This window comes from Colobus angolensis, unplaced genomic scaffold, assembly GCF_000951035.1.
Source record: "Colobus angolensis palliatus isolate OR3802 unplaced genomic scaffold, Cang.pa_1.0 Scaffold319, whole genome shotgun sequence".
NCBI lineage: Eukaryota > Metazoa > Chordata > Mammalia > Primates > Cercopithecidae > Colobus > Colobus angolensis.
In genome coordinates, this window is record NW_012116477.1 from 1,268,962 (window position 1) to 1,290,285 (window position 21,324).

The 21,324-nt window shown below is 46.2% G+C and overlaps 1 protein-coding gene across 8 annotated transcripts in view; it reads left to right on the top strand.

Annotated features, from left to right (window-relative positions):
• The window catches only part of NFATC2 (nuclear factor of activated T-cells, cytoplasmic, calcineurin-dependent 2), a 177,904-nt gene that overhangs the window by 78,876 nt on the left and 77,704 nt on the right, over positions 1–21,324 (top strand). For all 8 annotated transcript variants that reach the window (XM_011951356.1, XM_011951355.1, XM_011951359.1 and 5 more), the window contains exons 4-5: positions 7,535–7,737; positions 9,045–9,217. In XM_011951356.1, the coding sequence (XP_011806746.1) occupies positions 7,535–7,737; positions 9,045–9,217 (376 nt within the window). The remainder of the gene's footprint in view (positions 1–7,534; positions 7,738–9,044; positions 9,218–21,324) is intronic.

Consider the following 21,324-nt stretch of genomic DNA (forward strand, 5'->3'; position numbering starts at 1 on the left):
TTCCCCCCGGCCCCCGCCACTCTGGGCTTTTTCTTTCTTTCAGAGTGAAATCTTTGAGGATGATAGCAATTTCCTAACATTTCAAATTCAACAAAAATGCTACTTAACATCGTTAATGTTTTATTTTAGTAAAATTCAAAACAGTTTGTTTGGCCCATTGCCATTTTGAAAATCAGTCCCACATTTTGGATTGGAATCGTCCAACTGAGAGTATTTAAAAAGCCCTGAGCACAGTTGATAGCCGAGTCGTTTTCAGGGAACTGCCATTTGCAAGGGTTCTTATTGCAGTGTTTGTAATGGGGGGAAGTTGGGAACCATCTAAATGTGCAACTGGCTGCAGGGATCCACAGGCAGAATGGACACGCAAGGGCTGGGGCCGGGGTGCGGGAAGAGAGGCACCAGGGGGCCAAATGGAGAGTGGGGCTCACTCCCAGGTGCCCACCTTGCATTTGCTGGACCTTGATAGTGAATGCCTCCTCAGATCATGTGTCCTGGGGACCTCACTGGCCTTGGGCTAGTCCGAACCCTGGGATATGCCAAGTAGTTCTTTGAGATTCTCATAAAGCAAGATTCAGTGACAAGAGGACATGACCATCTTAGTCAATGGAGACAATACATAAACTCGAATGCCAATATGTTGGTCTATGTGCCTGGAAGAAAAGTCTGAAAGGGTAGATAACTTCAGTTAGGTGAAGAAGCTTTAGTGATCTCTTGTACAGAATGGTGACTATAGTAAATAATCATTGTCTACATTTCCAAATTGCTAAGAGTAGATTTGAAATGTTTTTACCACCAAACAATAAGTATGTGAGGTGACGGATGAGTTAATTAGCTTGATTTAATCATTCCACAATGTAAACACATCCATGCATCACACATTGTACCCCATAAATAGATACAATTACTATTTGTCAAATAAGAGGAAAAATAAAATGAATAATAAAACAGTTTGGAATGAAAAAAAGTTTGGAAGGATATACATTCAAATGCTTACTTATTTTCAGGGGGTATTCTCTTTGTAATTTATCTTGTCTATTTTCTCCTGCAGCGAGTGAACTCTTAGTACTTTACACCAAGAGAAAGGAACAGCAAGAATCAACAGATATTGATGCCTTTTTATCTTTGTGTCAGGACAGTTAAATTGCCACTAAGAACAGGCAGATCTTGAATTTGGTGGCAGGTAGGGGGTGAGTCGGAATAGCTTTCTCTTTGACGCTGTGGGTCTTTGACATGTGGAGGCCATGTTTGTGTGTCTCTGGGTTCTTCTTGCTGACCTGGTGGGATGGACTTGCCTGTCTTAAAATGCATAGGTCAGACTTGGGGGGCTGGGGTGGGGGGATTTTGACTTTTTCTGAATCAGGAATCAGCCGTACAACAGAAGAAACAAACAGGGCCAATGGAGGCTGCTGCCACCTGATCACTTATGACCTGTAGGATGGTGAGCAAGTTACTTAACCTGGTTGAGCCTCACTGTTGTCATCTAAAAATGGGATAACACTGCTCTTCTCTGAGCATTGTTATGGAGATTACATTATGCTATGTTTGCAAGTGATCCCAATACACTGTACAGAAAGGTCTTCACCTATGGAAGATGCAACGTTTTCCTTGTGGCGAGGTTGGATGGCATCGTTTATATAACTAACTGTGGTGGGATGTCTAAATCGCACATCATTCCTCAGATCCGGTTTTTCAAGCAGCTGAGCTGACGAGGGGACAGAGTGGATTATTAATAGAACGATGCCCCCAAGCCTGCAGTCTTGCTTCTTGGTCCCTTTGATGGGAAGTTTGGTGGATGGAAGTTGCACTGAGCTGCAGCCTGGGCCCCCACCCCCACCGACGCCACAGACACTCCCCTCCCATGCAGTCAGCCCTTCATGGTGTGCACTAGAAGCACTGCTTCTTCCTGGAACCTTTTCAACCGCCTGGGAAATTACAAGAAGCAGAAAACTTTCGCCTTCACCTTGGCTGCAGGAAGTGGCGCTTCCTTTGCTCGGGAGGCCAGTGACGTGGAGCTCCTGTATTGCAGGGTGTGTCTGCTGTGCCCGGAGTGGGATCCTGCTGGCCCAGGCCACCGAGCAGACCTTACCTTTGGAGAAGCCTGAAAAGCCTCCTGACCTAAGTCTCCCGAAAATGGGGATGGTGGGGAGTTTGGAACCAGAAGGGCAGATCACGTCATCTCAAAACATCAAGTTCTATTTGCAAAACCCAAATCACTGACTTTTTGGAGAGGCAAATAAATGGCTATCTGTTCTTCTCATCAGACCTCCGGGAACCTGGCAAGGAAGGCTCTTCCAGAATGAGGCAGCTGAGCAGTGGGGGTTCTGGGCACATTCTGCACCTTTTGCAGAAGGGGAGGATGGAGGGTGGACGGGAAGTGTTCTTTTCATGCAAGATGGCGAGGTTTCTTCACCTGGCCTCTCTTTCCTCTGACACTCCAAGCTGGCGACTGTTGAGCCAGCCCACTGAGAAGACTGGAATTAGTGCCTGGGCTTTCCCGCATGGGAGGCCTTCACGTTGGTTCTCACTTTGTTCACATTCATTCTTCACCCTTCCATTCAGTTCTGTAATATCACCTCCCTGTTTCGATTTGCGTCATCCTCTGATGACAAGGAAAGTTCTAGTTTCATGGGTACCTACCGTGTGCTGTGCTTTGGTGCCCAACAAAGGTCACCTTATTTTGCCTTTCAGAAGAGGCCTGCAGGGTGGGGGGTGATGTCCCCCTTTTATCTGAGCACATGGAAACTCAGGGGTGGAGCAATTGCTCAGTCACATAGCCATCGAGAAGCAGAGCTGGCATCAAAATTCAGATACGTCTGATCCAAAGTGAAAGCCTTTGTGCTTTCTGCTATACCTCGCTGCTTTCTGGTGTTACTCGGGGAGGCGGGGAAGGGACACTCACCAGTGCCAGGTGGATTCTGTCTGTTCACATTGTATGAGCCAGCCCAGCTCAACCCAGAGGCTGCTCTTCAACTCAGAGAGGCCATTCTTGGCTTTCATAAAGGAGAAGGTTTTGCTCTCAAGGAGCTACCATTTTTGTTTGTTTAGGTTGCTGTTTGTTTCTCTCCCTCCATCTCCCTTTGTGCTCCTTCTTCTCTGCCTCCCTCCTCCCCCACTCCTGTGCAGCAGGAAGCACATTCTGTTTTTTATTTTAATTTTTTTTTTTTTTTTTGAGATGGAGTCTTGCTCTATCACCCAGGCTGGAGTGCAGTGGTGTAATATCGGCTCACTGCAACCTCTGACCCCTCGTTCAAGTGATTCTCCTGCCTTGGTCTCCCGAGTAGCTGGGATTACAGGCACGTGCCACCACGCCTGGCTAATTTTTGTATTTTTCATAGAGACGAGGTTTTGCCATGTTGCCCAGGCTGGTCTTGAACTCCTGACCTCAAGAGATCCGCCTGCCTCGGCCTCCCAAAGTGCTGGGATTACAGGCATGAGCCACCGTGCCTGGCCCCAGGAAGCACATTCTTGATGTTGCATCTTAGCACTTATTTTCCCTTTGAGGACCTGCCATTTCTGACCTGTAGTCAGAGAGCAGAGTGGAATCCACCAGGCACTGAGGACAGGGAGAAGGTGGCAGGGAAGCGGGTGGGTTTGGAGCCTGAGAGGCTGGAGTTTGGAACCTGGCTCTGCCTTATGCTCGCTGTGTTGACTGGGACAAGTTGCCTGATCTTAGCAACCTCAGTTTCCTCACCTGTAAAATGTGGGTAGCAGTGAGCCCATTTTACATGGAATTGTTGTGAGATGTATAAAACATCAAGTGTGGTGTGTAGCACGAGGGAAACATGCTTTCACTGCTGCGTTACTGTTTTTTGTTGGTGTATTTGTTTGAGACAGGATCATGCTCCGCTACCCAGGCTGGAGTGCAGTGGCACGACTGTGGCTCACTGCAGCCTCAACCTCCTGGGCTCAACTGATCCTCTCGCTTCAGCGCCACAAAGCAGCTGAGACTACAGACATGCGACACTATGCCTGGCTAATTGTTGAGTATTTTTTGTGGAGACAGGGTTAGGCCATGTTGTCCACACTGGTCTTGAGCTTCTGGGCTCGAGAAATCCACCCACGCTGGCCTCCCAATGTGCTGGGATTACAGGCATGAGCCGTCACACCTGGTGCTGCATTACTGTTGATGGTGACAGATTATTCAACAAATGTTCATTGACTGTGCTAATAAAATAAGCAAGGTTCCTACTACTGTGAAACTCACCTTCAGGCAGGAGAGAGAGGTGTTCAGCAAATAACTAAACAAGGAAATTTCAGGTGTTAATGAAGTAAATATTCCAGTGATGTGCTAGTAAATGCTTAACATCCAGTTTTCCAGGGGGAAAATAAGCCCTGGTTTATAGCATCTGTCAATTTTTGTGGTGTAAATATTCCTACTATGGCTGGAAATGTACATACCAAAGTGACCAAAGTGGTGTCAACTGGCTCTTAAAATCCCTATAGGTTTAATGATTGGTTCTTGTAATGCCTAAAGAGCTGGCTTTAGCACTGAGTGTATCTAATCTGGTTCAGGAAAACCTGAAGATCTGAAACCCAAATGTGCCAGCGGAAGAGTATTCTAGGCAGTGAAAATGGCTTGTGCAAAGGCTCTAAGGTCAGAAAGACCTTGGTGTGTTCAGGGAACAGGAGGATGGCTGGGATTGGCAGGAGCCTAGTGGGGTGGTGGAGGAGAAGGCAGAGGCTGGGCTGTAGGAAGGCTCTTAGACTATCACACCGAGTTTGGATTTTATTCTAAGGCCACAGGAAGTCTTTGGAGGGTTGTAGGCAGGGGAGTGTCTGGATCTGATTTGCATTTTTAAAAGATCACTGAGCTGTTCTGTGAAAGACCAGCCAGCGGTAAGCTGAGCAGTCTGTGCTGGTCACTCCAATGAGGGGTGATGGTGGCTCGGGCAGGTGTGCCAACAAGAGAGGGGATGGAAATGGCTGGATTCAGGTGGAGCTGTAGGGACATAATAGATTTTATCTCCAGGTGTTCCCTGCCTGTTTATCTTGAGTATACCCAGCAGGCGATTTCTGCGCTTCTGTCATTAGGAGGAAACAGCTGCACATCATCAGGGCTCACTCTCCATCCTACCTTTCTTCTTGATACCAACTCCTGATAAATCCAGGAGAGGAGATGAGGAAATATATTTGTCTTGGGCTCAAATGCAAAGCAAAACCAACAAAAACAAAATCTCTTCTCAATGCTGCCCTTCTTTTGATTTTTGTCACGGAGCACAGTAGCTGTTCTTCAGATAAGGGGCTTCTGACTTGGATTTCCATCTTGGCCCAAGGCCGCCAAGGTGTGTGTCAGACACTTATGTAAGTGTCTGGCCGGTTATGAAGAAGGTGATCATCTAACACAGTTCCACTCCCAGCCTCTCTCTTTGTATGGCTTTTAGAAGGGGACAGGAGCGTGCCATCTTTTCAGACCAGCATTGTTCAATAGGACTTACTGTGATGATGGAAATGTTCTGTGTCTGTGCTGTTTGTGCACTGTGGCTGCCGAGCACTGAAATGTGACTAGTGCACCTGAAAAACTGAACTTTCAATTTACTTAATTTTAATGAATATATCCATGTGGTTAGTGGCTCTTGCATTGGATAGCACAGTTCTAGACCATGTGTAATCATTCATCACCTTGCAACTTTGCCTTTTGGCAGGTGACTGGAGATCCTACTGAAGGATCTCCAGAGAAGAGTGGGCTCTTCGTGAGTTGTCGGTTGTAGTCCCACTCAATTAGTGGAGAAAGGAATAGAGGCACAGAAAGATTAAATGATTGTCTAGTGTTTCTCCACCCAATGACAAGACAGGAACACATCATCAAACTCTAGATCAATGTCCTTTTGTCTCTTGTTATTTTATATATATATATATATATATACACACACACACACACACACACACACATATATACACATACATACATACATATATAATTTTAATATTTCACAGGTTTCTAGGAATCTATTCTTCCTATAACACGACATATAAAGTCAAAGTCCTCTTTGATCACCTTCTCAATCTTGAGCTCCTCCTCCATTCACAGAGGTGGTGATGATGTCGTCAGTTTGGAGCACATCCTTTCACATCTTTTTCTATTATAACTGGATGGATGGAAAACATTCTGCATTTCTTTAAGTTGTGTCATGCTATACATATTTTTCTACACATTGCTTTTGTTTTTCAACAGTGTGTCCTAGATCTTTCTGGGTCAGTTCATAGACTTCTACCTCACTATTTTTTAAAATACTTCTTAGTGTATCATAGCCTAGGAATGTCCTATTAGTAGTCAGGCTATTGACGTAACTCATTGTTCATTATTCTGTTTGTTTTTGTAAACATTTTTGCACGTGTCTCCTGCATATATAATGTTTCTCTAGGGGGCATACCAAGAGGTGGAATTACTGAGTCAAAGAATGTTTATTTATGTAGTTTTACTAAATCTGTTGCTCTAATACTCTTTAAAATAGTTATACCAGTTTATATTGCTATCATCTGCATAAAAGTGTCTGTTCCTCCGCAATCTCCAAAATACTTGATATTATCAAATATCTACATGTGTGCCAATCTAACTCTAATGGGTGAAAAGTGGTATCTCATGGTTGTCTCATTTGCATTTTTCTGTTTAGAAGTCACTGGTCATTTGTTTTTCTCTGAATTTTCTGTTCAAATATCTTATTCATTTTTTTTTCTGTTGGATAGCCTTATTAATTCATTCATCAAACATGTACTAGAATGCCTACTAGGTGCCAAGCATTATTCTAGGCACTAGAGATTTTGTGGCAAGTTAACTAGACAAACATCCCTGCTCTCAGAGAGGTGACAGTTTAGTTCTGGGAGAAAGACTTAGACAAAAGGAATCAAGAAAATCTATAGTGTGTTGGACTGGATAAAAAGTAGGAGAGGGAGATAGGGAAAGCCATTGGGATTGGGATTCGATTCTAAATAGATGGCCAGGGAATCTTTTACTTACTTACTATAGGCATTCTTCATATATTGTATGTGCTAATGTTTTATCTGTTATATGTTGCACATATTTTCTTTCAGTCTTTATCTTTTGACTTAGACTATGGCATTTTTGTCACACTCTTTTTTAAAGTTACACAATCAAACTTTGTTCATTGGAATATAGTCATGTAAGAAGTGACAGTTCTTTCTTCTGATCTTCCCAGGGAATCACTATCAAGAGCTCTCTTTGTCCTTTCAGTTGATTTTCAGTTAATTTCAGTTATCCTCATTACTATGCAACACTCCTTCCACCCTCAGTCATCAATTAAGCACCGTTTCTGGCTGTTTCTCCATAAATGCAATTCTGACTGACTGTATTCTTTCTAGTGGCTGCTTAATATTCAATGTTAGAGGGGATGCCTGTAATTTATCCAAGCGTTACCCTCTGGCTGGACATCAAGGTTGTTTCCAGTTCTCACTTCTTCCAGATGCTGCAGAAATCCCATACTCTCTCTGCTGCCCATGAGCTCTCTGGTCTTTTTTGTTTATTGGATTAGAGCCACCACACCCCACATCATCATGATTTTGTTTTCTCCCCTACCAGCTCCATGGCTACATGGAAAACAAGCCTCTGGGACTTCAGATCTTCATTGGGACAGCTGATGAGCGGATCCTTAAGCCGCACGCCTTCTACCAGGTGCACCGAATCACGGGGAAAACTGTCACCACCACCAGCTATGAGAAGATTGTGGGCAACACCAAAGTCCTGGAGATCCCCCTGGAGCCCAAAAACAACATGAGGGCAACGTAAGAGCTGGGGGCTGAGGGCAGTGGGTCTTCATGGAGAAGCGAGCAGGGGGCAGGTGCCAGGGATTTGGGAGAGGGAACTCTACGGAACTGATGGAAGCAGCTGTTGATGGCAGTTCTCAGTCTGTGATCCATCAACCCATTGTGATTTCTGTTTTAAATGTTTCTATTTTAAAAGCATAATATGTAGGCCAGGCATGGTGACTCACACCTGTAATCTCAGCACTTTGGGAGGCCGAGGCAGGTGGATCACTTGGGATCAGGAATTTGAGACCAGCCTGGCCAACATGGGGAAACCCCATCTCTATTAAAAATACAAAAATTAGCTGGGTATGGTGGCAGGCACCTGTAATCCCAGATACTCTGGAGGCTGAGACAGGAGAATTGCTTGAACCTGATGGGGGAAGGTTGCAGTGAGCCAAGCTCACACTACTGCACTCCAGCCTGGGTGACAGAGCGAGACTCTGTCTCAAAAAAAAAAAGAAAAAAAAAGTGTAGTATGTCAGCATTTTCATGCGTCTTGGGAGGAAGAATACTCATGAATCTTTGTATTATGTTGCATGGGATCAGGTTAAATTTACTTAAAAAGTTAATTTGACCTAGAGAGATCATTAAGTAATGATGCAGAGAGGTCCAAATTCACAAAGCTAATATGCTTGTGGCTGAAGTCTGGGAACCATTGCACACGTTTTGGGGTTTAAGAAAAACCTTTGGATGGGAAAATAAATTCAAACTTACAGAAATACTGCAAGAAGTATACAAAGAACTCCTGGAATCCTGCCCCCTCGGCTTTCCCAGGCGTTAACATGCTTCACCTGTGCACGTTCTTTCCCACCTCTCCATTTTTTCCTGATCTATTTGAGAGGTAGTTGCAGACTTTACGCCCTTTTACTTTTAAATACTTCAGGGTGCATTTCCTAAGAACTAGGATGCTCTCATACACAATCACAGTACATTTATTCAAGAGATTTCATGTTGATTCACTACTCTTATCTATTGAATGGTCCACAATCAGTATTCCCCAGTTACATAGAATTTTTCAGATATTTTTGAGAGTAGAAGAGTTGGCATGAAAAGTCTCCCTAGAGAAGTAATTTTCACTGGGGAATTTCTCTAATTGCTTTGTTAAGTTTGTTTTTACCCCCATCTTGGTATACATTCCTGGCTGAAATGCTTATGTGGGTGTATTGCAGTTTTCCCCAGTGGCTGGCTGTAAAATTATTTTGGCTGCCTAAGGCAGTTTTGGGGGTGATCTTTCCTGCTCCTGAAGATAGTTGGTGACAATGGGGTTCCTAACATCCTGGCAGCATCGACTGTGCGGGGATCTTGAAGCTTAGAAACGCCGACATTGAGCTGCGGAAAGGCGAGACGGACATTGGAAGAAAGAACACGCGGGTGAGGCTGGTTTTCCGAGTTCACATCCCAGAGTCCAGTGGCAGAATCGTCTCTTTACAGACTGCATCTAATCCCATCGAGTGCTGTAAGTTGGACCCTGGGGCCCGGTCTTTCTTCGGAAAGCGTAGGGCACATGGGCTTCCCCTGGGAGCAGTGTATTCTGGGTGAGGTACCTGGGGTGGCCTGTGGGAATGTGTGGGACCCACAGGGTTACGCTGACCCGAGATGACCAGAGGGGCCAGAGACGGAGCACATTGCAGTGTTCTCTTGCTGCTTCTATTGAGTTCTGGAAGGTTTCGTGGCCTCACAGGAAATTTAAAAATAATAGGGCCAATAAGTAGCTTAAAGTTTCGTTCGGAAGACTTGAGATACATAAATATCGTTCTGGTCTTAAAGGATAGATGCATTTGGAGTGAGTTTGCTGTGCGTGGTTCCCTTTTTTCTTTTCCTTCTTTATTGTTTAAATAACAACAAACCACAGCAGCTCTCACTCACTGAGCTTCGACTCTGCCGCTCACAGTGTTAAGTGCTCAGCATGAATATTCACAGTAATCCCTGGCACTAGCTGGTGTCGGTGTGCCCATTTTACAGATGAGGAGGTAGAGTCACAAGAGGGTAAGTTGTGCACACAACCAAAGAGTGGCAGGGTTGGGACTGGAACTGGGGCTTTTGCATGCAGGAGCCATGCCCTGTCCCCCATCCATAGCCCATCTCTGCGTGTTGACTGAGCTCTATTTTGTATCCTGCACTATCCCGGGGTTGGGGATCCACAGATGAGCAGGCCACTTTTTCTGGCCTTAGTGAGCTTACAGTCTGGAGAGGATAAGGACACCCACACAGATGGTTGTGTCATTACAGAAGATTTTCAGAATCCAATATGAAGTGACCAGGATCTGCCATTTGGAAAGACACCGAGCAGAAACCTGGCACATTTCTATCAGGTTTCAAAAGAAGAAGTAGCTTTGAGCTCATTCTTACGGACTTTATACCTAAGTTTAAAGTGTAACTGTATGTTAACACAGTTTTGTAGTTAATCTTTGCGACTAGATGTGACAACACTTATTATCTGCTCAGTGTTTGAAAGTTTAGGAGTTACTTTAAAAAGTATAAAGAGGAGGCCAGGTGCGGTGGCTTACACCTGTAATCCCAGCACTTTGGGTAGATCACTTGAGGTCAGGAGTTCGAGACCAGCATGGCCAACATGGTGAAACCCCATCTCTACTAAAAATACAAAATTAGCCGGGCATGGTGGTGCGCACCTGTAATTCCAACGACTTGGGAGGCTGAGGCAGGAGAATCGCTTGAATCCAGGAGGTGGAGGTTGCGGTGAGCTGAGATTGCGTCACTGCACTCCAGCCTGGGTGACAGAGTGAGACGCTGTCTCGAGAGGGAAAAAAAAAAGCATAAAGAAGAAAAAAATGGGCATTGTTCCAGAAACAAAAACTGTTTTTATTATTTTAAAGTCTCTTTCTTATAACAACATTTTGTTTTATGCTCTTATAAACATGTTCCATATTAAATTATTGTTCAGGGTTAATTTTTTCCTTTTTGCTGGACATTTTACCATAACTAGGTGTCACAAAATTAACTTCCTACAGAGGCCAGGGAGGTTGTGAAAATGAAGGGGTAGGCTGGGTGGCAGACATCAGGGAATAGTGGAGATTGGGCACATTCCCCACCTAAATGCGCTGTTGCTACTCAACTGCAGCCAGTATTTCCACATGGGAATATAGACTCAATGTGGTCAAATGTTTTGGTAATTTTATGTTATTGAGAAGGAGTCTCGCTCTCTCGTCCAGGTCAGACTGCTGTGGCGTGATCTCGGCTCACTGCAACTTTTACCTTCCGGGTTCAAGTGATTCTCCTGCCTCACCCCAGCCCTCTGAGTAACTGAGATGACAGGCACCTGCTACCATGCCTGGCTAATTTTTTGTACTTTTTCTAGAAACGGGGTTTCACCATGTTGGCCAGGCTGGTCTCGAACTCCTGACCTCAGATTATCCACCCACCTCAGCCTCCCAAAGTGCTGGGATTACAGGCGTGAGCCACCATGCCTGGCCTATTTTATTTTACTTTAAGTTCTCAGGTATGTGTGTAGGATGTACAGGCTTGTTACATAGGTAAACATGTGCCATGGTGCTTTGCTGCGTGTATCAACTGGCGCTGGAAATCATCTGGTTTTTAAAAATAAACCAAAAAAATCCTGATTTTAAAATATGGTAAAAAATCAAAATGCTCTGTGGTCAGAAAATATCTGCAGATAGCTTCTGTTAATCAGAGGAAGTCTGAAGACTAACATGCAAAGGGAAAGTGTATTTTCTGCAGAAGAGTTTGGGAAAGACTAGCCCTCATGGTGAAAAGTCAGGAAGGAGAGAGGATGGTCCCTTCTTTGGGAGAGCAGCCAGAACTTGGTCTTGGTTGGTCTTTGGAAATGAATGAAGAGTCACTCTAATTTCTTTCAGCCTTTCGAGTCAGGACGTGGATCAGTCTGAATTGGTGGTGAGCTTGTATTCTGATCTTAGAAGAGAAAGACCCAATAGTAGATAACAAGGGAAAACATGTTGAAAACCCCATTACTAGAAATATTGGAATTCCCCTACTCAGCTTAGTAGACCCCACTCCTGTCCATCAAATGCTGGTCATGATGGCTGCCCCACCAAAGTCTTGGTTTTGAACCTCTCAAGATGTTTTTGGAAGGAAACTTGTAGTGATTTGGGGGACTCTGAGCAGATAAGGTCTCCCCTTTGTGGCAAATGACTCACTTTCCAGGATGGGACTGGGGTTTGTAGCAAGGTGGGGACAGTAGCCCCTGATCCTCCCTCTCTTTGGGTTTCTCAAGGCAACTTATCTTATGTCGATCTAAGACTTTGAGGATCATCACTTAACCACATGTACCTCCAGCAACATCTTCAGGGTGTTAGAAAGCTATTTGAACATTGAAAATTGTTTTCTTTTCTTTTTAAAAAGGCATTTGCCTGATTCACCTGCCTTCTTGTGACAGAGAAGGAAACTGAGACTTCTTGGTAAGGTGATTCACCTGTTTTTACTTGGTAGGTAGGAAAGCCAGTCTCCAACTTTCTGGTTCTATGAAATCCCTTCTTCTTTTGGTTCCCATAACCCACCCTCTCTTGCAATACCAAGCTGAGCTACCAGCTGGCCACTCTAGTTCTCACTAATAATTTTCTGTCATTTTAATTTACTTCTTTGTTCTGTTTCCCTAGACCAGTGCCTAGTAGGTCCATAAATATTTATTGACTGCTTACTGTATAATCCATAGGGAGGTAGTCGGTAAATACATATTAGCAATTAGTAACATGGGCTGGCAGAGTATTGTAAAATAAATTGTTACTAATGACAGTATACCCTTAGACAGTGTATACTGACTAAGTGAGAGTCTCCAATGACAGGGAGAGTGAGTTGGTGAGAAAAACACTTTGTGGGCTGGTACTTATTTGCAAGGCTAACTTATTTACTTTGGAGATGCCTTTTATGTACCGTCTTAGGGATCAAGGGTAAGTTCTCAGATGCTAGCAGAAACAACATGAGCAAACTACCAGAGACTGCTCTTTGGAAGGTGGAGTGATTTGCTAGAAGTGCAGGTGCCTTATGTTTATTTGCATGCCAGCTGGCCAGAGCTGCAATCTCACTTTTGCACACACTGGCACCCTCATGTTTGCAGTCTTCTATTTCCACTAGGGCTTTAGCATTGCCGAGGAGATCCTTCCAACTTCCCCCACTGCTCCTTTCCTTATTCTTGGGAAGACTGACCTGACCCTTCTCCAGTCTTCCAGCCTCTCAATGCTGCCCCGACCCCTTCCCACTCCATGTAGATAACCGCACCTCCCACTTCTCTGGAGTATGGAAGAGGTCAGAGGGATCACCCCCGTCTTCCCCAACAATGAGCCTATCCATGATAGACAGCAGCTACTGGGGCCTGCCCTCTCTTCTCCACTTGGTGTGGAGCAGTTCCCCTCTCCTCCTGCTCAGCCTCATTCCCTGCCTGAGCCCAGCCTTCTTGGTGTTGTCAGCTTCAACTCCAGTTTCCCTGCAGGGGTAGAGCTGGCACCTGCTTCCCTCTTATGTTAGTTTCCTAGGCTGTCATAACCAATTACTGCAAACCAGGTGGCTTGAAACAACAGAAATGTATTCTCTCACTGTTTTGGAGGCCAGAAGTCTGAAATCAAGGTGTTGGCAGGGTTGGTTCCTGCTGGAGACTCAGGGGAGAAACCGCCGGTGCCATGTCCACCAGCTTTTGGTGCCTGCTGGTCTCCCTGGCCTTCCTTGGCTTGGGGCTGCATTGCTCCAGTCTCTACCTCTGTCTGCACACGGGCCTTTTCTGGGTCTCTGTGTGTGTCTTTTTCTGTTGCTTACGAGGATGCACTTATTTGGTTTATACCTAATCCAGGGTGATCTCATCTCCATTCTTACCTGAATTATATCTGCAAAGACCCTGGTTCCAAATAAGGTACATTCTGAGCTTGTGGGTGGATGGTTTGCAGGGAGAAGGAGTTGGGTAGGGGGTACTATGTAACCCACTACATTTCCTCAACTGCATTTCTTGGCTTCCCTTCCTATCTGCTCCTCAGTTCCCAAATGCATTGGGATCTTTCCCTGACTTTTTGGCTTTTGCACACTGTCACCTCCACCCAGAACATAGGTTCTCAAGCTTGACTGTTTGCTAGAATTACTCGGGAGTTATATTTAAAAAATACTGATGCCTGGCCAGGCTCGGTGGCTCACGTCTGTAATCTCAGCGCTTTGGGAGGCTGAAGCTAGAGGACTGCTTGAGCTCAGGAGTTGGAGACCAGCCTGACCAATATGGTGAAAACCCATCTCTACAAAAACAATTAGCCAGGCGTGCTGGTGCATGCCTGTAGTCCCAGCTACATGGAGGCCTGAGGTGGGAGGATTGCTTGGACCCAGGAGGTTGAGGCTGCAGTGAGCCAAGATTGCACCACTACTCTCCAGCTTGGGTGACAAAGTTAGATGCTGTTTCAGAAAAGAAAAAAAAAAAAAATACTGATGCCCTGGTCCCACCCCGGAGACTCTGATTTGGTTGTCAGGATGTGGCCTGGCCATGGGGGCTTTCAGAGATCCCCCAGTGATTCTGATGTGGGGCAGACTTTGAGGTGCTTGTCTGGAGCCCACCCCTCCCTATCCTCCAGTGGCTTGGCTAACCCCTCCTCCTCCAAGGCCTCTGTTTAGACGGCTCCTCAAGGAGGAAGCATTCCCTGACCCCACACGGTACAGGGTCCCCTACTTTGTGCTCTGACAGCCCCATTTACTTGTCAGTCTCTGTCCTATAAAGACTGAACCAGGCAATATTTACCAGGGCTCGGCACATAGTGACTGTCTCCGGACTGTATTTCCACACTGCCCAGTAGGGGAAAAAAGGCTGCAATGAGATAGGAGACGTCCACAGGCACACACCTGGTCCTGAGATAACTTGACAGAACTTCTCCAGCCATGTCTCCAGGCCCAGCCATGTCTCCAGGCAGTTCTGCCCAAGCCACCATGGCTTTCTCCCTGCCCAGCAGATGGGCCTCTCTGCTCAGTGTATTTCAGAAAACACGTAAAGCAATTTCACACAAAGCCCTGCCAGCTCAGGGCACAGAATGTAAATTCACTTTGCTCATTTTGCGGGGCTTGGGAGTGGGTATGGGGTGTGGGTTAGAAAATGGATTTTCTCACATGCTCTTTTCCCTCTCTGCCTCTCTTTGTGACATATATATTTTTTATGGTGGTATAATTAAAGTAGATTGCACAGATTGTAAGTGTTCAGTGATTTTTGACAATTGCATATACCCACGTAACCACCACTCAAGACAGCACTTTCTTCACTCCTGAACGTTCCCATGTCCCTTCAGCCAAGGCCTCCTCCTCAAGCCCACACACGGAGGCAGCCGCTGTTCTGATTTCTATCATGGTTGATTAATCTTCCCTGTTCTAGAACTTTATAGAATGGAATTAATACAGTGTGTACCCTTCTGGGTCTGGCTGTTTTTGCTCAGCATGTTATTTTTGAGATCTGTCACTGCTGTGGAGTGCAGTACTGGATTCAGTAGTGCATTCCTATTTATTGCTGAGCACTATTCAATTGCATGAATATAACAATTGTTTATTTACCATTGATAGACATTCGGTCTGTTCCCAGGGCTTGGGTTTATGGATAAGGCTACTATGAACATTCCTATTCAAGTCCTTTTGTGAGCAAATGCTTTCATTTCTCTTGGGTAAATGACCTAGGAATGGACTTGGATGTGTATGTTTTTATTTATGTATTTTCAACATCGTATTCCACTCTGAACAAGGATGTATGAGAGTTCCAGTTGCTTCACATCCTCACCAATATTTGGTATTGTCAGTCTTTTAAATTTTAACCCTTCTAATGAGTGTGAAACGGGATCTCATTGTAGGTTTAATGTGCATTTCCCTAATGACTACTGATTCAGATGCTTGTTGGCTATCTATGTATCTTCTATTTTTTTATTTTTTTTGAGATGGAATCTCGCTCTTGTCTCCCAGGCTGGAGTGCAATGGCGTGATCTCAGCTCACTGCAACCTCTGCCTCCCAGCTTCAAGTGATTCTTCTGCCTCAGCCTCTGGAGTAGCTGGGATTACAGTCGCCCACCACCATGCCCAGCTAATTTTTGTATTTTTAGTAGAGATGGGGTTTCACCATGTTGGCCAGGCTGGTCTCGAACTCCTAACCTCAGGTCATCCACCTGCCTCCACCTCCCAAAGTATTGGGATTACAGGTGTGAGCTACTGTGCCCGGCCTATGTATCTTCTTTGGTAAAGTGTCTGTTCAAATATTTGCCCATTTTTAACTGCGTTATTCATATTTTTATTGTTAATATGCATCAGTTCTTTATATATTCTGGACATAAGTCCTTTGTCAGATTTGTGTATATATTTCCCATGGCTGTGGCTTACCTGTTTATTTTCAGGTAGTGTCTTGTGTCTTTTTTTTTTTTTTTTGAGACAAAGTCTCACTCTCGTGGCCCAGGCTGGAGTGCAGTGGCGCAACCTCAGCTCACTGCAACCTCCATCTCCCTGGTTGAAGTGATTCTCCTGCCTCAGCCTCTGGAGTAGCTGGGATTACAGGCACCTGCCACCATGCCCAGATAATTTTTGTATTTTTAGTAGAGATGGGGTTTCACCATGTTGGCCAGGCCGGTCTTGAACTCCTGACCTCAGGCAATCTGCCCACCTCGGCCTCCCAAAGTGCTGGGATTACAGACGTGAGCCACCACGCCTGGCCCACGTAGCGTCTTTTCATGAACATTCATATTTTATTTTGATGAAGCCAAATTTGTCATTTTCTTTTCGTCTGGGATGAGTGCTTTTTGCGTTCCTCCAGGAAATCTCTGCCTATCTGAAGGCAGCAAAGACATTCTGTTACATTTTCCTCTGCAAGCTTTTTGGTTCTGGTTTCATGTTTGGGGCTCTGATCCATGCAGGTTGGTTTTTGTGTATGGTGTGGGGTAGGGTCCAGCTCCATTGTTTTCCCTATGGAAATTCAGCTATTTCTTATGCTTTTTTTTTTTTTTTTTCTGAAAGCAAAAATTAGATAACCTACGACCCCAATGCTTCCTGCATGCCTTCCATTTTATCCCTTACTTTACCCTCTTGGGTCTAGTGCAGCATTTCTTCAGGAAACCTTTAGAATTAGGGAGGCCCGGGCCAGGTGTGGTGGCTCATGCCTGGAATCTCAGCACCTTGGGAGGCTGAAGTGGGCAGATCACTTCAAGTCAGGAATTCGAGACCAGCCTGGCCAACATGGTGAAACCCCGTCTCTACTAAAAATACAAAAGTTAGCCAGGTGTAGTGGTGCATGCCTGTAATCCCAGCTACTCGGGAGGCTGAGGCATGAGAATCACTTGAACCTGGGAGGCGGAGGTTGTAGTGAGCCGAGATCGCACCACTGCACTCCAGCCTGGGCCGCAGAGTGAGAGTCCGTCTCAAAACAAACAAAAGAATTAGGGAGGCCCAAATGGCATGTTGACCGTGCTTTACTTTGTGCATCTTATCTTGTTCAGCTTATTTTGTTCAGCTGCTCCTGCTGGAAGCTGAAATGACTCACGTCATTATGGTGGACTTCCCAATATTTATTCTTTCAATTCAAAATACATTTGGCATGTGATATATACCGTTCTGGGCACTAAGGGATACAGCACTGGACAAAACAAAGTCCCTGCCCTCACAAAGGTTACGTTCTAGTGGGGAAGGCAGACAGTAAACAAGCAAAGACAGCACTTGAGAGCCTAGTGTCATGACGAAAATAACAAGGACCACGGGTTGGTGGCTTGGTGCGGGAACAGCAACATCACCATGTTGGCTAGGCTGGTTAAATGTGTGTGTGTGATGCCGATCAGGGAAGGCCCCTGTGAGGATGGAGCTTGTTCACCCAGACTTGAGTGACTGGTCCATGGGGAGGTATAGCCAGTACAAAGGCCCTGAGGCAGGGATAAGCTCGGGGTCTCCAGGGAGGAGGAAGGTACCCCAGGAGACTGTGTGGAGTGCTATAGGTGGGGCAAGGGGTCAGAGGTGAGGTCTGAGCCCAAGGTGGGGAATTTGGATTTTATTCTAACTAAGATGGGAAGCCGTGAGTTCCAAGTAGGGGGTTGACATTACGTGTTTTCTATATACATAGTGTTTTGAGATGGAGTCTCACTCTGTCACCCAGGTTGGAGTGCAGTGGCATGATCTTGGCTCACTGCAACCTCCGTCTCCCGGGTTCAAGCGATTCTCTTTCCTCAACCTCCTGAGTAGCTGGGACTACAAGAGCCCCTTACCACGTCTGGCTAATTTTTTTATTTTTAATAGAGACAGGGTTTCACCAGGTTGGCCAGGCTGGTCTCAAACTCCTGACCTCAGGTGATCTGCCTGCCTCAGCCTCCCAAAGTGCTGGGATTATAGGCCTGAGCTGCCACGCCCAGCTGTGATTTCTATTTTAATATTCATTTAGCACACAGCCTAGCACATAGTAGGTGCTAATCAATACTTGAAGGCAGAATGAAGGAAGAAAGAAGATGAGAGGCACAGGACAGGGAAGAGGTGTAGAGAAATGAGCAGTTATTAATCACCTACTGTGTGTCAAGCACCTTCTGTATTGTGGCTGAATCAGTATGAGAAGAGGCTGGAAAAACTGTAGCATGGAGAAGTGAACTTGCCCGTGGCCATCCAGCTAGTGAGGGGCAAGCCAGTGGTGACATCGCATCCCACTGAGCCTCGGGGCATCGAGGCTGAGCTACATATTGAGTGATAGATTAATTTGGGCTGGAAACCCAAAGGGTGGTATCATCTCATTAGAAATCAGAGACCAGCTCAGGGGCCTTCAGGGGGCTGTGGGCACCTGTCCACCCCACTCCCCGACCCCAGCCCCACAACCCCCCACCCCACCCCCCGCCACTAGATTGTCTCCCTGAAGATCCTATAGTGGTAAATCTTGGATGAAACTGGAGCATTGAACAGAGAGCAGGTTGGCCAGGCCTTTGTCAGCCTCTGCTCTCCAAGACAAATGACCAGGAAACCCTATTTCAGAAGCGCCAGAAAGTCACATGATGGGGAGAAACAGTTTAGAGTGGTGGTTAGGAGTGTGGGCTCTGGAGCAGGTAGCTTGGGTTCAAATCCTGCCTCTGCCACTTACTGGCTGCTTAGTCCTGGCAAGGTTACTTAAACACTCTATGCCTCACTTTCCCTATCTGTAAAATGGGAAGAATAATAGTACCTCCCTCGCGGTGGTGGTTCAATGCGAGTGTGTCTCACACAGGAAGTGCCACACATGATCCCACAGTGTAACTCAAATGCCTCCTTTGTGGTGGCCCAGTGTGGATGGATCTCATTGTCTTGCCTGCAGCCCTCACATAGTTCTGTAAAGCAGGCTTTACGTACCTCTGGCTGTCACCCTGAAACCCAGGAAGCAGTAGGCTGGCGTGAGAGTCGAGCAAACATTCATTGTTTCAGGTGAGCAGACAGCCTGTAACACACCCTGCTGCTGGGAAGGAACCCCGATAGTTATCTGGCCCAGTGGGGTGGGCCAGCTGATGAGTGAGTGGGGGAAAGTTGTTTTTTTTGGAGAGCCCAGGATCGGGGTGGCTTCTGTGCTGATTGAAATAGTTACCTGCCCAGCCCTTTACTGGGCTAGTTATGAGGGAGCTGGGAAGGCAGAGGGCCCTTCTGAACACCTACGGTGTGCCCACAAATGCACTGAGGTTAACTCATTTCCATCCTCATCATAACCTCAGAAGGCCCATCTTAAATGCTTGCTCAATTCATTTGTTCAGAAGCATTTGATTACATGCCAGTGATGGAGGCACCAAAAAGCACCCTTGCAGGGTGTGGGCGCCTACAGGCTGAGGCTCCAAAGGATGAGTGACTTGCTACAGTCCCACGGCTGGCAAGGCAGGGGCAGAGCTGGGGTTAAAGCTGTGCTGTTTTCTCTGTCCAGGCTGCCTGGGTTCCTCAGTGATCCAGAGCTCATCAGGTTAGGGGCTGGTGAGCTGTGGATCACTGAGAATATTCCCGCTGGGTCTGGGAATATTCTGAAGAGGGTGCCTGTTAGTACATTGGAATGGTAGAGTAATGATCCGATCGGAGGAGAGACAGCAGCTCTTACTCTCCCTGATGTGCTGCAGAGTGGATGAGATAGGAAAGTCTCACAGGAGGGGCCCTACTGCTGCATTTCTCCATATGAGAAAGCTGAAGCCGAGGCCTCCCCACCGAGGCCCACAGCTAGAACTTCGTCACTCACTGTGTGTCACATGCATTTGCACACATCATACCCCACTCCCTTGCCATGGACCTCAGTGTTTCCCTCAAATAGGTGAGCCCCACACTAAGGGAGATTTTGGTTCCCCTCCACTCTCCCACTTCCCAGGGAAGACCCAGGGAACAGCCAGAGTGGAGGCTGAGGGGCCTGTCTGCTGGCCCTGCTCACAGCCTCTCCCGGGAGATGCCTGAGTCAGCAGCACATTCTGGGCCAAGCCAGGCCCAGCCAGACCAGGCTCACGGCCAAGGATGGGGCCTGATACAGAGACAAGAAGGGCTTACAGCAGCTGGAGCGCCGAGGCCAGGGTTGCTCAGTGCTCGGGCCAGAACGATGACCAGTGGGAGGAACTTTCTTGCCTGGGCTGGCTGGTGTCTTTCCCACAAAGTCCCCCATTTCACTGCAGAGGGACCCGTGGGGTAGTAGAATCCCACAGTGTAGGTTCAAATTCTGCCTCTCCATTCGCTGTGAGCTTCCAAGCTTATTCCTTCTCTGGGAGGATCAGTATCTTCTCCTCTAAAACGGGAGTGATTCCTGCTTTGTGGTCTCATGAAGTTTAGCAATAAAAATAAACACAACTAACATTCACTGAGTCCTGATGAGATGCCATGCAGTCCCATGGATTAGCTCATTTAATCTGCAGGCAGCCCAGCGAGGTTAGTGCTGTGATATTCCCATTTTATAGATGAAAAACAGAGGCAAAGAAATTAAGTGTCTTGCTCAAAGTCCCAACATTAGAATGTTACTTTTATCTGTGGACCCTAAATTGCTTCATGGTGTGGGTGTTTTAGAATATTTTTAAAAATGTGTATATGATGTGCCTGCAATCTGTAGTCTTTATAGCATTTGTAATCGTCTGCTGTTACTTATTTTTATTTTTTTCAGACAGTCTCTCTCTGTCACCCAGGCCGGAGTGCAGTGGCTCAATCTCAACTCACTGCAACCTCTGCCTCCCAGGTTCAAGCAGTTCTCCTACCTCAGCCTCCCAAGTGACTGGGATTACAGGTGCATGCCACCATGCCCAGCTATTTTTTTCTCTTTTTTTGTATTATTAGTAGAGATGGGGTTTCATCATGTTGGCCAGGCTGGTCTCAAACTCCTGACCTCAGGTGATCTGGCAGCCTCAGCCTCCCAAAGTGCTGGGATTACAGGCATGAGTCATCCCCCCTGGCCTGTTAGTTTTTAAATTTAAATTTATTTTTATTATTGAGACAGAGTCTTGCTCTGTCACCCAGGCTGGAGGGCAGTGGTGCAATCTCAACTCGCTGCAGCCTCCACCTCCCAGGTCAAGCAATTCTCTTGCCTCAGCCTCCCATGTAGCTGGGATTACAGGCACGCACCACCACGCCCAGCTAACTTTTTTTGTAGTTTTAGTAGAGATGGGGTTTCACCATGTTGGCTAGGCTGGTCTCGAACTCCTG